A 17,746-nucleotide genomic window follows, 5' to 3' on the forward strand; every position below is an offset into this window, starting at 1 on the left:
ATAAAATGTTATTTTAAATAGACGACTTTGTTTCATGAAAAATAATTTTTTGTTCGAAATGCAGTAATGATTCTTCTTTCCGGAATTTTCTTACTCTTTCGGATTGGGTTTCAGCATTTAAGTTTGGTCGCCATATTTATGGAAGAGGGAACTAGTATACTGCAAGAAAATGTAGTGTTTTCTCAAGTTGTATACTTCTGCTCAGAGATTTTTAATAGGTAAAACAATGTTTTGAAATCAAAACTTTATTTATATAGTACAATGTACCTACGGACACATTGATCTTCACCGTTATCTCTGCGAGCTGTAGGTGACAACCCACCAGCTCAATGTTAGGGTCAAGGTTAACATAGGAAATATTAGTTCGAAAAAACTCGGCTGATCAGATCATCTATCTAAATGTCAGTAGATGCCATTTGCAAGTTATTCCGCTTGCCTGGCAACATCAAATCAATTATTATTATTTTTTTCAATCATTTTAGGCCTCTGAAGTGGTAACAATAAATACACTGATAATACTTTTTGTGAGTGTTGGTAAAATGGGTAGGCAAACCCGGGCCAGAGCAAATTAAAAGTCTGGGCAGATCGAGGTTTTTCAAATATCTCCGCTAAGACTCCCTCAATTAATCTGAAATTTTCCGATTATGTGCCTAGAATGTATTGTTGTATTCGCTGTTAGTATCACCGTAATATGCGGCTATATTTCAGATTTTCTGGGCGATTGTTCATTTCCAGGTTGGTAAAATGGGTAGGCTAAATCAATACGACATTTTATGGTATTCTTTAATTACGACTCATTAAACCATCACAATTGTGGACTTTTCCAATATATGCCGAAAATTCCGAAATTATTAAGGCCAATTGTTTGTATTGGAGGATGTTAGCTATCACTTTTGTGACATCACCCAGCTCTAACTACATGGAGATATCCTCATAAGAGCCTTTTTTTTATGGGCGGTTTTTCTTTTCAGGTGACAAACATTCTCCAGTAAAAAAAATAACCTGTTCAACTATTCCGGAATTTTCAGGTTTTTCCCGGTGATCGGATCCGCTTTTAATGACCCGGTTTTTCTTAAAACACATAATTTTACGTTAATATTTCAATAACCAATGAAGAAATATTAATTTATTGTTAGAATATATTCTTACATGCCAGAATTATTCAGAACGTTATGGACTTTATGCAGCATATGTCTGAAAACTTAAATTGTGAACTTGGGAAACTGCCTACCCATTTTACCAACTTGAAAATGAATAATTGCCGATAAAATCTACAATATAAAGTATTTCAGGGCAATTTTAGCAGCGAATATAAATGATCATATATTAAAAAGATTCTTAAAATTTCAGCTCAATCGATAAAGTATGAAGACGGAAATATGAAAAATCTCGATCTGCCCCAGCTTTTAATTTGCCCCAGCCTGGGTTTACCTACCCATTTTACCAACACTCACTTTTTGTAAAGTTCTATACATGTACATGTTTCAATAATGAACGACAGAAAATCAGACATAGAAAGATTACATAAATTAATATATATACATATTTTTAAGCAATTTTAAAATATATGCTTACTTCAGTGACGTAGCATCGTTTTTGAAAGGGGGCAACCGGAGGGAAAAGATTTCAACTTCCATGAAATCAAGACTTTACAAAAAAGGGGGGTGGGATCGTCCAAATTCGAAAATCCTATAGGCCCCCATAGGCCATTCCCTTCACCTTAATGTTACGTGCCTGTAATTGATGTACTTAGAGAAAAGAAAAATGTGATGGACCAGATTGGGATTTGAAGCTGGGCCCTCCAAATCCCCAGCCAGGTGCCCCCTCAACTGAGCCATATTTTCATAATTAAAACCATCTGATGGACACATTGCTCCCTTAAAAGTCTTCACCCCAAAGACACCCTTCCCCCTCCCCAGGTAGACCCACATCTTCCATCCCCAGGGCATGGCAAAGGACAATTGAATCATTTTGCTACATCAAGTACTTATGTTAGTTATTCTTCCTCTTATCAACATTGAACAGTCATAACCATGACTCACTTTATCTGAAGACAAACACAATCTGTGAACATGCATACATAATGTATGCAAGAATGTTTCTTTTTGATGTAGGTCCAAAAATTGAGATGCATTTCATACTCATATGAATCATTTGAAGTCTCATGCAGTAAGAACATACAAATCATTTAATATTTTTCCCATATGACCTCCTAAATGCTACAATAATTGTGATACCATGAACATTTTCCTATAAAGTTGCAGAAGACTTCAGTTTTCAGTGGAATGCCACATTTTTTCATGGTTTATCACATATTGTACTCATATCAACTCGTACCAATTTTGTAACTTTTGAAAGCATTAAATTTTAGCAATCAATAAAGACCAGACTGCATCTTCTTCTTTAGTTAAGAACCTATTTATGAAAATGTTGTTTGCTATTCATGTGAACCCTGTCTATTTCCCCTGTTGCCCTTGTAAGATTTTATATGTTCACAACTAGCAAATATCAATATATATACAGTTTCACTCTTAAGTATTTGAATAGTAAAAATTTTATATTAATGATTAGTTGTACAATGAGTATTACTAAATAATTGTTTTTGACATGAATAGATAATGCAAATATTGCAATATTTTCAATTAAAAAGTATTTACTATTACATGTTATAAATTCATGCTTTTTAAAGTGCTAATATGAAAAAAAATTAAAATGTACAATTACATGTACATGAATTTTATTATAAAATATATATAGTACATATTTCTATTATTTTTCAGGAGACAGAAAATGGTATGACCAGAATTGCAGATGATTACATGCTGGTGTCAAGTTGGATCAAATAACAACACCCAAAATGATTTTCATTGACAATAACAACGTGAAGTATGAAGTCTGCCAAGTAACGGTGACGGAGGATAGTAAAATAGAGTTTACATTAGAGAACGAACCAAGCAAGAGGGTCATTGAACAGATGCCACATAAGTTTACTCCCTTACACACTGGAACACTAGAAATCCCTGTCACCCCCATCCAGCCCGGGGAGCATCGAAAATGTCAACTGTGCGAAAAACGGTTCAAAGACACAGAGTCTTTAGAAAAGCACATGGGTCTGCATACATATGGCAGGGGGTATAACTGTGATGTGTGTGGGAAATCTTTCAGTGCCAAGTCCTTCCTTAAAGTCCATATGATGATTCATACTGGGGAAAAGCCTTTTGTCTGTGAAATATGCAACAAGGGGTTCTCCCGAAGTTCCAATCTAAAGGCTCATCATCTTACACACACGAAGGAAAAGCCTTTTAAATGCGACTACTGTGAGAAAGTTTTCACGCATCCGTCTAACATGAAGAAGCACATAAGCTCGCAGCACTCTGAAGGAAGGCCTTATAAATGTGAATACTGTGACAAAAGCTATAAATTATCCAAACATTTAAGAAGGCACGTTTTGGTTCATAATGTAGATAAAGATAAAGTAAAATATGCCTGTAATATTTGTGATAAATTATATTCTTCTAAAGAAGCATTAATTAGACACAGAAAACAGCACAAAGTGCCTCCACCAACTGCAGCAAGTGATGTTTCTGAAATGTCTGATTTAGTTAGTGAGGAGCTCTTTACGGATGAGAATGGAATTCTGCAAGTGAAAAGAGAGGTAGTGATTCCCCCTGAGAATGTCCAGATTGAAATACCTTCACCTGGGGTACCCCCTTCACCTGTAAAACTAGTACCAAAAAGGGTGGTGAATACCATGATGAAGTGCGAGCATTGTACAAAAAGATTTGTGAATCAAGTAGATCTGGACAAACACATGACTCTACACACAGGAGAAAGGCCTCATAAATGTCTAGTCTGTCACAAGGCCTTCAACGCCAAATCCTTTCTGAAGGTTCACATGGCCACACACTCTAGTGAGAAGCCTTTCAAGTGTGATGTTTGTGGAAAAGGTTTTAACCGGCCCTCAAACCTCAAGGCTCATAGAATAACTCATGATAATCCAAAGCCATATCCCTGTCATATATGTGGGAAGATGTTTTCCCATCCCTCAAATGTCCAGAAGCATATCAGAATACACACAGATGAAAGGCCTTACCAATGTGAATATTGTGATAAAAATTTCCGGCAATCCAAGCATTTGTCCAGACACATGCTTATACATACATCAGCACCTGGTTCATTTAGATGTGCTCGATGTGATAAAAGATTTTTAGATGAAGGGGAGTATATAAGGCATAAGCAAGAACATGAGCTGAAAAAGCAGTTCCAGTGCGAAGTCTGCGACAGAACTTTTTTCCGTTCATCACATTTGAAAAGACACGTCCGAACCCACGTCTCAGGAAGAGCTAATCCTTGTGATTATTGTGGAAAGCCATTCAATTCCATAGCAAACCTAAGGAGACATCTAATGATAAATCATAAGAAAACTACCAAACACCAGTGCCAGGTCTGTGGTCAGATGATTCTTCAACCGTCTCATTTAGAAAAACACATCCGACAACATCAGCGTCCCGTTGTCAGTGTGAAGGAAGGAGAAAATATTTTCCCAGAGGAGACCAATCCAGAAGAAAAAGCCTATAAGTGTTACCTCTGCAAGAAAATGTTTAAGCAGCATGTTTTTCTGAAGAAGCACCTGGAAATGCACAATAGTAAGGTTCTGTACAAGTGTGGGGTGTGTGAGAAAATTTATCCTACTATGGCAGGCATGAAGAAACATATGGAAGTGCATGGCGATGGTCCATTTAGATGTTTTGTCTGCTCAGTGGAATTTGAGGAGTATTTAGACTACAAAGAGCATCAAAATGCACATCAACCAAAAGAAGAGGAGAAAAAATATCCTTGTGACGTGTGTAAGAAACGTTTTAAATATCGACTGTCTCTTAGAAAGCACAAAAAACTGCACAACTCAGAGGAGACAGTTGCTACTAATTATCAATGTAAAATCTGCTCGCAAATTTATTACAGTCGTCCCTCGCTTTCAAAACACTTGAAAACTCATGAAGTACAGTCATTGGAGACAGAGGGAGATGAAGGCTTGTCCCAGACAATACATTATGTGCTAGATCACAGCGTTCCCATCTCAAATGAAATGGAGCTGCAAAACCAGACAGTACAATTACTGCCAAGTAATGAGGGTACGGATGAAGTGGCCGAAATTGAAATTCCAGCCAATGCTGTTCAGTATTTTACTGAAGAGGGAGGAGAGCAAGTATTACACATTGCCATTAATGATATCGAAAATCAGATATCAGAAACAGTCCAGTCAGTACAAGTGATATCTTATGGTGCTGATGGAAATGTTGAGGTACAAGAAGTTGCAACTGGCAGCAGTAAGAGGTCAGAATCGCAGATGGCCACTGATGATTCTGTTAAGAGAAAACTTCATGGAAAAACAGAATATCAGGTCATTGAGACAGACAGGCAAGGAAACCCAGATGTTCTTTATGTAGCTTTAGATAAATTTGGAAAGGAAAAATATCAAGTTGTTGCCAGCAACATTTCAAACAATGCAGAAAAACATGCTGTTACTGACAATGACAAAGGGATAAGAGTGACATCAGAAAATTCTCAAGTTGTTGCAAGAAGCCATCAGAAAAGCACAAAAGCACATGTTGCTGTGGCAGAAGGCAAAATGATAAGTGATACTTCAACAAACTATCAAATTGTTACCTCCAGCAACCAGATGGTAGAAAGACATGTTGCTGTGATGGATACTAAAGCTGCTGGTGCAACACCAAAACCTGTTGGATTTAAGAACGTTCAAGCTGTGACAAAGGTTCCACAGGTGAAAGAGACCCCAGATCCAATGACTGTGGGTAAGATCAGTGAAGGAACCTCTGATGGGAGTGAAGCAATTGAGAGCATATCATTGGTGGTGTCTACAGATGAATCTGGGAAACAGTATATCCAGCTCCCGTCAGAAATTCTCAACAAGGCAATCAAACGTCAGTCATCTTCAGCAGAACCAATGGTTAGTACTGAATCAAGTTCAAAAACACATCCCTTGGACAACAGTTCATCTGTTGAAACTATTAATATTATATATGAAGACGCCCCTGCAGGAAGTGAAATTTCAAGTACTGAAGGACTTATCCAACTTGCAGAAAGTGCTTTACATTCAGAAGTGAATGGATCTGAACAATTAGCAGAAACTGTTGTTATATTTGAGTCACCCTCTAAAGCTTCCAACTCAGATCATTCCTATGTTAACGTCACTGAAGATGGTACTCAGCCCGTTCTAGATGTTTAAATGTATATAATACATTATTATGATTGGAAGTCTGATTTTTGATATTTTTTAAAATTTGATATTTATTGTATTAATGCTTGAATGAGAGTAGCTTCGATCTGTAGTTCTCTTGCCTGAAAACACAGTTTGCTCATTCTGACCTTTTCTGTCCTGTGAGCTACAGATTTGCAGTTTGGATGAATTGAGTTGATGCTTTGAATATCTTTTTTTTTTAATTTTAACTTCAATCTGTTAATAATATTGTTCATCAAGAAAAAGTTTTTGATCTACCTATTCAGTTTGTTTGTTATTTACATTGTAAAGGACTATCTATAATATGGTTATATAATTCATATATCTGCCATTTTCTATATATTATCAATCTATCATGTTAAATTTAATTCAGTTCACACAATATATATTGCCTATGATAAATTGCCTTGCAAAGGTGGAGTTCGTTCATTAATTTATCTACGTATGATAGAAATACATATATTTAAATGTACATGTAAAATATTTCCATATTCAAAAAGGTGATCAATCTATGTTGACAACTACAATGGAAATAATCCACAAATTCTGGCATATTTTGTTCTAAGAAAATAATACACATGTACATTGTACCAGTGTATTTATTTTGTACTTGGTTAAATTTGTCAAACTCAAGGTATGCATGACTTGCACATGTTTTTCTTTATTGTTACCTGCTTGAACTTGAAAACACTGATAAATAAAGACATAAAAATCCACCAATCTTTTATTGAGATTTTTTATTACTTCCCTTTAATTGTGCTTTTTTTTTACTTCATGTTAGTATGCCTTTTCACTTTGCAATTATATGAACTTTTTTTTTAATCATCCCATAGATTAATACCCTTCATACACAATAAAAGATATTATTGATTAGTTTGAAATGAAGATTAGGTCCCTTTGACCAGAACGCTTGCCTCTTGGATAACTGTTAATGGCAATTCTTGAGGGGGATTCCTCATGCGTTTTTTTTCAGTGTTAAGATGTTCTGGGTAATGTAAAAGTAAATACAAATGACCTTGGACACAACCCTCCACTGAAAAAATGACTATTTGAAGAAAATAAAATTTGGAATGTAACTTCTCCCCACCCTACTTACCCGACCAAAAATGGATTTTCAGATTCGAGGAAGTTGATTAACTTTTTAAGGCTTGTGTAAGATTTGCAAGTCTGACTTCTGTTAGAATTGGTGGACACTCCCATCCCCACTTGGAAAAAAATGGTGGATCCATGCCTGGTTTTCTTATTAGATTAATTAAAATTTTAACGAAGACTTACACAATTTAACTCCCATCCTCCCCAAAGATGATTTGAAAAGCATGGTTTTTTATTACCAACTAGAGGCAGATGTGCCACATTGCTCACATGAGAATCCAGGTTTGGAAAATAAGTCAGTTTAGTATTGAAAAGTTTCAACATAAAATGGTCCCAAAAAATGAATCTTGTATTGATGCCTTGCCCTTAACCCAGGGAAATATTTGAATATATTTGAATCTGATAACCAGGGGATGCTTTTAAATGAACTTGACTAATCATGGGCTTTGCTGTTCATGAGAAAAAAATACACGTGTTGATATTTTCCCAATATATTCCCTTGCATAGGTTGACCCCCTTTTGTTACCCAACCCCACCCACTAGGGGTCATGATAGGAACAAACTGATAGGACACTGTAAAACTTTGATTGTACTTTGTAACTTTGTTGCCCCATCCAAATCCCAGGGCCCAGGGTCATAATTTGAACAAACTTGATTTTAAACATCCTGAGGATCGTATATTGTTTTTCTGTTCTTTAGGTGTAGAATATTAATTCCCCTCATTGCCCCCCCCCTTCCCGAGCGGATGGGTCATAATTTGAACGAACTTGAATTTACACTACCCAAAAGATGCTTCTCAATTGATATTTCTAAAAATATCCTAACTGTTCTGGAGATTTTTTCCTATATATTCATATGTAAAACTTCCCCTATTCTGACTGCATCTGACCCCAGGGGTCATATGATTTGAGCAAAGTTGAATCTACACTACCCGAGGATGCTTCTACAATGTATTATCAGTTTGACTAAAAATGGATAAGATGCTTTGATATGAGATTTTAACCCCCCTTTATATATGTACTCCTTTGTAAAACTTCGATCTCCCATTGTGGACCCACCCTACAGCTAGATATCATGACTTTAACAAATCTGAACCAACACTTCCTGAGAATGATTTTAAATCAATATGGTAAACATTTTTATTGATTTACTCTATATTCTCATGCTTTCTCGAGCTTTGATCACCAATTATGGCCTCTCCCTACCCTTGGGGGTCATGATTTGAACCATTCAGTATCTTGATTGTAAACTATTCGAGGATGCTTCGATATATACATATGTCATGTGAATGCTTTGGTGTTTTTGAGAAGATTGATTGATTGATTGCTGTTTCGAGAATTTTTCATTCATATTAAGACGTCACCATGTAACAGTTCTAGAGTTTAGACCTTTCCTCGGCACTCAGGGCCTTTGAGTGCTGAAGGTTCTTAATCGCGCCAATGCCACTCGAAGTACAGGCACCTGAAGTATGGACCGAATACCCCCTCTTTTTTTATGAAAAAAATGCAAGAGTGTATAATACCTCGAAAATATAAAATTTCCCTGTCAAACACATCTATATGTCGTTATATGCAAGCAGATTGCACTTTTTCTCACGTTTAAAGAATGGCCCTATTCGGTATAATAAAAATTCACCTTGTGTATTTTTATTATACCGAATAGGGCCATTCTTTAAACGTGAGAAAAGGTGCAATCTGCTTGCATATAACGACATATTACGAAAGACGAATAGGGCCACATAAAAAAATATTTTTATCTCGTAATTACGAGAAAAGATCTCGTTATTACGAGAAAAGATATCGTTATTACGAGTTAATGATCTCGTTATTACGAGAAAAGATCTCGTAATAACGAGAAAAAATCTCGTTATTACGAGTTAATTATCTCGTAATTACGAGAAAAGATCTCGTAATAACGAGAAAAGATCTCGTTATTACGAGTTAATTATCTCGTAATTACGAGTTAATTATCTCGTTATAACGAGAAAAGATCTCGTTATTACGAGTTAATTATCTCGTAATAACGAGAAAAGATCTCGTTATTACGAGTTAATTATATCGGTATAACGAGAAAAGATCTTACGAGTTAATTATCTCGTAATTACGAGAAAAGATCTCGTTATTACGAGAAAAGATCTATAAAAAATGGTGCGTTTCATTGTTCTACTCTCTCTTAATGTAAAATGGATGAACCTACGGAATTCATAAAATTAGTAAAAGAAATTTATTAAAGAAAAAATTCCAAGATATGGCATAAATATATATTTATAATCATCTCGTAATTACGAGATCTTTTCTCGTTATAACGAGAAAATTAACTCGTAATAACGAGGTCTTTTCTCGTTATTACGAGATAATTAACTCGTAATTACGAGATCTTTTCTCGTAATTACGAGATACGAATATTTTTTTATGTTGCCCTATTCGTCTTTAACTCGTAATAACGAGATCTTTTCTCGTAATAACGAGATCTTTTCTCGTAATAACGAGATAATTATCTCGTAATAACGAGATCTTTTCTCGTTATTACGAGATAATTATCTCGTAATAACGAGATCTTTTCTCGAAATTACGAGATCTTTTCTCGTAATAACGAGATAATTATCTCGTAATTACGAGAAAATATCTCGTAATTACGAGATAAAGATATTTTTTTATGTGGCCTTATTCGTCTTTCGTAACATATAGATGTGTTTGACGAGGAAATTTTATATTTTCGAGGTATTATACACTTTTACATTTTTTTTTCATTAAAAAAAGGGGGGGTATTCGATCCATACTTCAGGTGCCTGTGACTCGAAGGACCCGCAACTTTCACTTTCGAGTGCCGAACGCTTGCATTGGCGACGGAACAGTTACTACATATTGTAGGTCAGTCAAACCTTAAGGTCAAGGATCTAGTAAATAACTTGAGCCTACTTTTTTGGTGCTAGATCCATTATGACGTCATAATCAATTTCAACTTTCTTTTTCCCGTACTTTTCGGCTTTAGCAGAATTATGTAGAAAATAGGGTATTTTCATGACATTCAATTTGAAATCGTATGAAAAGTAAACCGGATACCTATATTAAATTTGATGTTGATTTAAAGAAGAGGCCATGAACATACTAATTACCGTTTTCTGAGAGACTGTAGGCAATCTGGATACATTTCCTTTGTCGAATATGAGAAAAACTCCCGTATTCATGACTGGTTTTCTAATTTTTTCATTGAAAATGACACTTTAAAATACTGTTTTTCATCTTGTTTACCTAAAAATTATGCCCCGAAACACCTTATTAGACCAATCTAAAGTTGAAAAGCATCAGTAAGGGAATTTATTTCTCAAGTTTGATAAATCTGTAGGCACCTTTCATTTACTAGATCTTGACCTTAAAAGTTGTAGTACTTCATTTGTACAAATATTAATCCCGTTTACCCAAGGGTGCTTTCTGGTAAGTTTGGTTGAGATTGTTCCAGTGGTTCTAGAGAAGATGTTAATAGTTCACAGACGGACGGACAGCTAGACAGACGGACAAAATGTGATCAGAAAAGCTTTCAGCTCTTGTGAGCTCAAAATCGATATTTTATTGCAGAGAATTCATTTTTCTTGTCGATACTGAAAAAAGTATTTGTACGAGGGTTGTCCCGTAAAATCGTGGACAAGTTGTCTAGTGTGAAAAATAAACATAACTGCGTTTTGAAATTTTCATTATTAATTAGTACATATTTTAGTAATAATATACACAGCAAATTTCACATAGATATATGCATAAATAAACAAATTATGAGATTTTATGGTATGTATTGTATTGCCTTAAGGCACATTGATGATCGAAGTGTCTAAAACAGCGTCACGTTTTATCTCTGCTGAAAATGAAGCTGGATGAGTCCGACTTAAATTTAGGAATTTCTTTGATACACATTCTCTAGTCTCCATAAACAGCCGAAGAACCAAATGGCACCCTCATGCGATCTTCTGAAGATTTATTAGTAAGTTACGGACAATATTCTCACCATCATTCAACTAATAGAAAGTCTCATATCGGCGGTCTACTGTGACAGCGTCTTTTGCTTTTACATTAGGAGTTTGTCCGTATGTTTTGTACTCCCCAGGGACTCGTTAAAAAAATCTTCGCTAAGAAAACTCCTATTTCATTTGTATACTTAAGATATGCTGATATTTTTATAATCTTTTTTCTTCTATGGTCATTTCAAGTCTCTAAAGGTGTCATTACAACATCGAAATGAAACTGAACTGTTCTCCGGTGCGCCGTAACGTCATAAAACGTTGCCATTTTTCGTGTGTTATGTTTACCACTTTCCAATTTTGAATGCTCGAGAAACTGCCAGAAATTAAGCAAATGCCTTAAATTTTTTATAAAGACTACAAAATTGATTGTGGAATTGAATTAGGATAATTTTAATCCAAATCTTATGTATTTCAAACTTTTATTTTGAATTCAAACTTGTGTATTCTTTAATAAAACCTTGGTTTTTTGACCGTGCGCCGTAGGGCAATACCTCGTGCACATTCAAGCATAATAAAATCTTTATTTTTGCCTATATTTTATCAAAAAAATTATCATGCACTTAAATATGATAAATAAACATTTACTGAAATTTTCAGCTTAGTGCGCCCATTACTTTTCGAGAAAAACGCTTTGTCCACGATTTTACGGGACAACCCTCGTATATACCGAGAACTTTATTATGTTCCCCAAACGAAGTTGGGGAACATATTGTTTTTACTCTGTTTCTTATTATTATTATTATTATTATTATTATTATTTTTCTTCTTCTTCTTCCTGGGTACTTTTTTGTCCGGGAATGATCTTGTAAACTGTTCGTCCGATGTAGGTAAAACCTTTTTAGGGTCAGTAGACATGTAATGTAGATCTGCGGAATCAAGGTCATTTTGCGCGCACGTGCTTGCAAGAGCGCGCACGTGCAACACGTGAAATGACCAATATAATAGATATAACCGCAACTTTTCTATTTTTTGATGAAATGCTTTGAAACTCATAATGTGAGGATATATTAGTAGTATAGACATGATGGCATGGTCAAAATAGCAAGATCTCACGCGCATGCACGTGCGCTTCGCTCTGATTGGCTGAAACTAAAGTCTCAATATCTTTCTTGTTTTTTGACAAAATCCTTTGAAATTTTGAACATAGTCATACATTATGAAGATCTGCAGCATGATATATAACAATTATCATAAAAGCATGCGCATGCACATGTGCTGCAATCTGATTGGCTGAAACTTTAAATGCCTAAAACTTTTTTGGTTCTCGACAGAACGGGACGAAATTTAGAATATGGATAGGTATTATAGATTACTACATTATGCTACAATCAGAATTGAATGCAAGGACACGCATGCATGCACGTGCACGCGCACAATACTCAAAATGACCAATTTATTTGAAAAACGGTACAATTATATTTTTATGATTTTTCTTATTGATTCTAACGACATTAAGAAATGCTAATGGTTTAAACAACATGCCATGACAATCTTGCATGTGCATGCACGTGCATGCGCGTGCAATGAGTTAAATGACATATAGTCTGTATCGTTATAGCTTTATAATTCTTATATGAAATCCTTGGATACTGAGCATGTTTTAAAAATGTCTTACAGGAAAATGGCACAAATAACGGTCCCCGTTACAATTAAAACTAGTTATTTATTTTCTTAACAATGTACAAAATTTTTTACGTAAATCCATTGGTAATATTTCTGCCATTAGTCAGCAGCACTGTTCTCGCCTTGTGTCCCCAACCCAAGTAAAGTAAGCAATGCGAACACGGCTTTAAAGGATATGTGGTTGGAAGGCGCTTTTACTCACACCCGGTAAATTCAAAATTAAGATGTTTATTCCTGGTAGAAGAAAATACGTGTATATTGAATCTCTACCCGAACTTGATCTAATTAAAATCAACCCAAATCCATCAGCAAAGTATATCATTCGGAATACTTAAGTAAATAAAAACAAATGGTTCAATAGATTAGTTCAATAGAACCTATAATAAAATACATACATAGAGGTTGTACATGCAATTTATTGAAAAAAAATTATTCAGAACGGTTTGGATTCAAAATTGTCATTACTAGTACTATTTACTGTTAAACGTGAGATCGAAACTTAACCTTTCCTGAAAGAACTCCAGAGGAAAGTGGTTAATCTTATTTTGACAGAGTATCCCCTATGGTAAATCTACTTGGCGAAGTTTGGTGCCTGGGAACTTATTGGTGAGACCTCTTGATTTAGTAATGAAAACCAACGGTCAATACAACAGATCGCTGCATATTCTTCCTCCCTCGACGTTCCCGTGGCTATGAACTCCCCATTCATCAGGTTTATTGAAAGATTGATATTTCACGCTGGACTCCGAAAAAATTTGCAACCTTATCCGTCACCGGCCTGCTCTCTTCCTTTTTCGAGAATCCCACTAAAGTGGCATATTGACTATCAAACCTTCATTAGATTTCCCCCATACTTAGCCACATTGCTTTTGTATGGTGTTTCTAATGATGGGAATCAATAGGCTTCGCTTCCTTGTTGAATAATTTAGAGTATGACTTTTTCAATTTGGGGCTTGGCTTTTTACTTTGGTTTCAATATATCTGTAATTTGGTGATTGTTGTCTTAACACATATAAATAACTTAAACATAGGAAGAAAATTATACAAACACTCCTTTACTCATTTATAAATGAGGGAGTTGCAAAATGTTTAAAGTAATCATGCAGTTCTTAGGGGCCCTTGTATTTTATATAGTTATAATGCAGAAAATTCTACCTGTCTTACAGTTTATTACCTCAGATATTCTAAAGTCAAAAACCTTGAAATACTGTAGTACTATTCTGATGGTAATAGGTGATAACAAAGTATTAGACTAATCAAGCAAACCAATAAAATTACCTAAACATATTTGTAAAATAATATATTACCTATCAGAGGAATATGAATCCAGCAGAATTATGGGAAAAGAGTTATTTTCAGAGAGAGAGAGAGAGAGAGAGAGAGAGAGAGAGAGAGAGAGAGATTGTGTTCCCTCTTCCTTATATGTATTTGTACCCCTTGTTTGGTAAGAGGATAATGAATCTGAGAGTGTAAAGCAAGTAAATTCTTCAAAGAGGCGGATTAAAAAAAAACTTAATGTTGATCATATGTGCCCTAAATCAATCCTTGCTATTTTTTTTCACCAAGAGTGACAAAGGACAAGGTATGGTAATGATCAGATTTGGCCCCTTTTGATGGAAAAATCAAAACGGTTAACAATGATATTTTGAAGTTGAGAACTTTAATGTTTCTTGTTATAAAATTAGCGCTTATTTTTATTCAAATGATACAGAAAGGCTAAAAAGTAAGGCATTTACCAAATTTCTTCAGTTCTAATGGAAATATATCACATTTGATATACTTTTCACGTCAACAAACATAGAGCATAAGTTTATACACAACATGCGTATGATATACTGGTGCATGAAAAAGTAAACATTGTAGAAACGTAAGCTTGTACTCGATGTTCTTCTGAACCAAAATGTGCTGTGCAATTGATGAAAACCTGCATAAAATCATGAAAATCGGAAAGTGAGTTAAATAATTTCATAAAAAACAAGATGTGCTTGTGAAACACTCATGTCCCCGTATGGCAGCTTATGCCGAAGGTTGAAGTTTTTCAAATGCAAGTCAAACTCAAAGGTCAAAATTGTTGGTATCAAAAGAAAGGTCTTATTACAAGGAATAATCATGTGAAATGTGAAAGCCCTAGAACTATTAGTATATGTTCAAAGGTTATGGACAAGGTAAAAATATTTTTACGAATTGGGTGAAACTCTAAGGTCAAGAACAAAAATATTTATACCAACTGAAAGGTCTTGTCACAGTGAATACACATGTGACAGAAGTATGAAAGCCCTAGCACAAACTGTTCAGATGTTATGACCAAGGTTAACGTTTTGTATTTTTTTTGTGGTAAAAGTAGGTCAAACTCAAAGGTCAAGGTCAAGAGCTCAAATTTGGTGGTACCCTGTGAAAGGTCCTGTCACAAGGAATACACCTGTGAAATATGAAAGCCATAGTTCCACCCATTCAAAATTATGGACAAGGTTAAAGTTTTTGTGGACGAACAGGCAGACAGACTGACAGGGCAAAAACTGTTTACCCACCAATCTTCGTTTACGTGGACATAAAACTGCAAAACTGAATGCAAAATATGATTTAGATTTAGTAAATATAGATATTTACCAGTACTCCGCAAGTTCCAGTGAAAGCTTTATCTTTTATATATGAACGTCGCCCGCGTGGCCAGTGGTTAGAGCGTGTGCTCTAAAGTCGCGAAGTACGGAGTCAATCCTTATGTCGCGGGTTCGAATCCCACCGTGGGACGTGGAAACCGGTCCTTTGGATGAGACCGTATAAACCGAGGTCCCGTGTCGCAGTACGTGCTGGAACGAAAAAGATCCCTCCTTGCTCAACGGCCCTAAGTGCTAAGCATAGGACAAAATTTGCAGCTCTCAACCGGCAAGTGGTGGCGTCTCCATATGAGTGGAAAATTCTCGAGAGGGACGTTAAACAACATGCAAACACACAAACTTATATATGAACCTTAAATCTTGAATCTTTTAACATCTTATTTAGTAATCATAACATTTTGATTTGTTATTTTAAAGGGGGCTGGGGTGTTGTGGCCATTTTTCAGACTACTTTAACCTCCTTTAGAAGAACGGCTCCATATAAAGATATTCAAAAATGATCAAATTTTAAAACAAAAATATATGAAAATTTTCTTTGCCAAATGATAGTTGAAAGCTTAAGATATCATATCTAAAAAAATAATAATAAGTTAAATCTGGTGGTTGGTTTATTGACCCCCAGCCTCCTTAAAATCTTTTTATGCCTCCCTCAATCAAAGATATATATATATACACTGTTTTGTCCTTCTGTCGTCTTTCTTTCCGTCTATCATTTTGTTTGTTTGAGGCTATGGCTTTCATATTTCACAGGTGTATTCCTTGAGACAAGACCTTTCTTAGGGTACCACCAAATTTTATCTTTTGGCCTTGACCTTTGAGTTCTATCCAGTTATTTAAAAATTACCAAAAATTTCAAAACTTAAATTATAGCCATAAATTTTAAAAAGTTGGCGATATGGCTTTCATACTCCACATGTGTATTTACTGTGACAAGACCTTTCTTGGAGTATACACATTGCACATATCACAGATGTATTTATGTTCCTCTGTTATTATGCAAGACCGAAGCCAAGTCAACTGAGCTAGTTTTTTGATGGATCAAAATTAAAATAACAACAGTAGTGAAAGTGAAAAATTGTCATTTATTGAAGTAAATGACGCAAAACAAAATATAAACATATTATAAGGGGGTCAGACAAGACTAGAACAAACTTTGAAAGAATACAAACACAGATGTATTCTTGTCACAAAACCTTTCTTTGGATACCAACAATTTTGACCTTCAGCCATTACCATAACTTTTGAACTGTTAGTATTAGGGCTTTCATATTCTACATGTATAAGTGAATTTCATATAATGAGGCCTTTCTTTGGATACCAACAATTTTAACTTATGACCTTAGAGTTACCTTCTTTTGATAAACGTTAACCTGGTCCATAACCTTTAAACAATTGGTGCAAGGACTTTTTTAATTTCAGATCTGTATTCCTTTTGAGAAGTTTTTTCCCTTAGTACCATTAGTTTTGAGTCTTTTGACCCTTTTACCTTGACCTTGAATTTTGAATATTTTTTTTAAAAACTTTAATCCTGACTTTGGTTGAGCTTGGACTTTGATATTTCACGGGTATATTCATTCAGACAAGTTCCATCTTGCTTTTTAGTAATATTCATTTGATTGAAATTGTTAATTTTTACGAGAAAAAAATGCGATGTTAAACCGCATTTTGTCTCGGATTGTCAGTTTTCATAGACACACCGTAATTAACAACTCAGATTACGGATGATAATCAGTGACATTTATAGAAAAGTTTATCAATTTCATCCAAGCGAATAAAGAATGCATTAATCATTTAAAAGCACTTAATTTTTCGCGTCAGTAGCATGTTATATTTCCAATACTGTAACTAGCTCTATGAAAAAAGTCTATTTCAGTTCCTTTGGCCAAAGGCCAGAAGAGCTTATACAATAGTAAATTGTGCGTCGTCCATCCGTCTGTCCGTCTAAAACAATTTTTTCAAAACGCTACTCCTCCTACACGTCTGGTTTGCATGATTTCAATATAACTTGGTACACAATTAAGTAGAACTACATCATAAGATACATAATTATGTGCATCGGTTTTTGATTTCCAAGAACGGTGTTGCCATTCTTACTGAAATAATACGTTTCTGTGAAAAACATTCAAAGCCTACTCCTCCTTCAAT

At 35.0% G+C, this 17,746-nt stretch overlaps 1 protein-coding gene across 1 annotated transcript; it reads left to right on the forward strand.

Moving 5' to 3' along the window:
• Nucleotides 1-102: 102 nt before the first annotated feature.
• On the forward strand, nt 103-6,979 carry LOC134267528 (zinc finger protein 107-like). Its single transcript, XM_062749759.1, has 2 exons — nt 103-218; nt 2,781-6,979. The coding sequence occupies exon 2, from the start codon at nt 2,858-2,860 to the stop codon at nt 6,245-6,247; it is 3,390 nt and encodes a 1,129-aa protein (XP_062605743.1). The 5' UTR covers nt 103-218; nt 2,781-2,857; the 3' UTR covers nt 6,248-6,979.
• Nucleotides 6,980-17,746: the final 10,767 nt, after the last annotated feature.

Source organism: Saccostrea cucullata, unplaced genomic scaffold (assembly GCF_032062105.1).
Source record: "Saccostrea cucullata isolate Sc308-1 unplaced genomic scaffold, CSIRO_AGI_Scuc_v1 ctg1176, whole genome shotgun sequence".
Taxonomy (NCBI): Eukaryota; Metazoa; Mollusca; class Bivalvia; order Ostreida; family Ostreidae; genus Saccostrea; species Saccostrea cuccullata.

Bases quoted from the DNA above. Each gene is read 5' to 3' on its own strand.
- LOC134267528 (XM_062749759.1), top strand. From the start codon at position 2,858: ATGATTTTCATTGACAATAACAACGTGAAGTATGAAGTCTGCCAAGTA.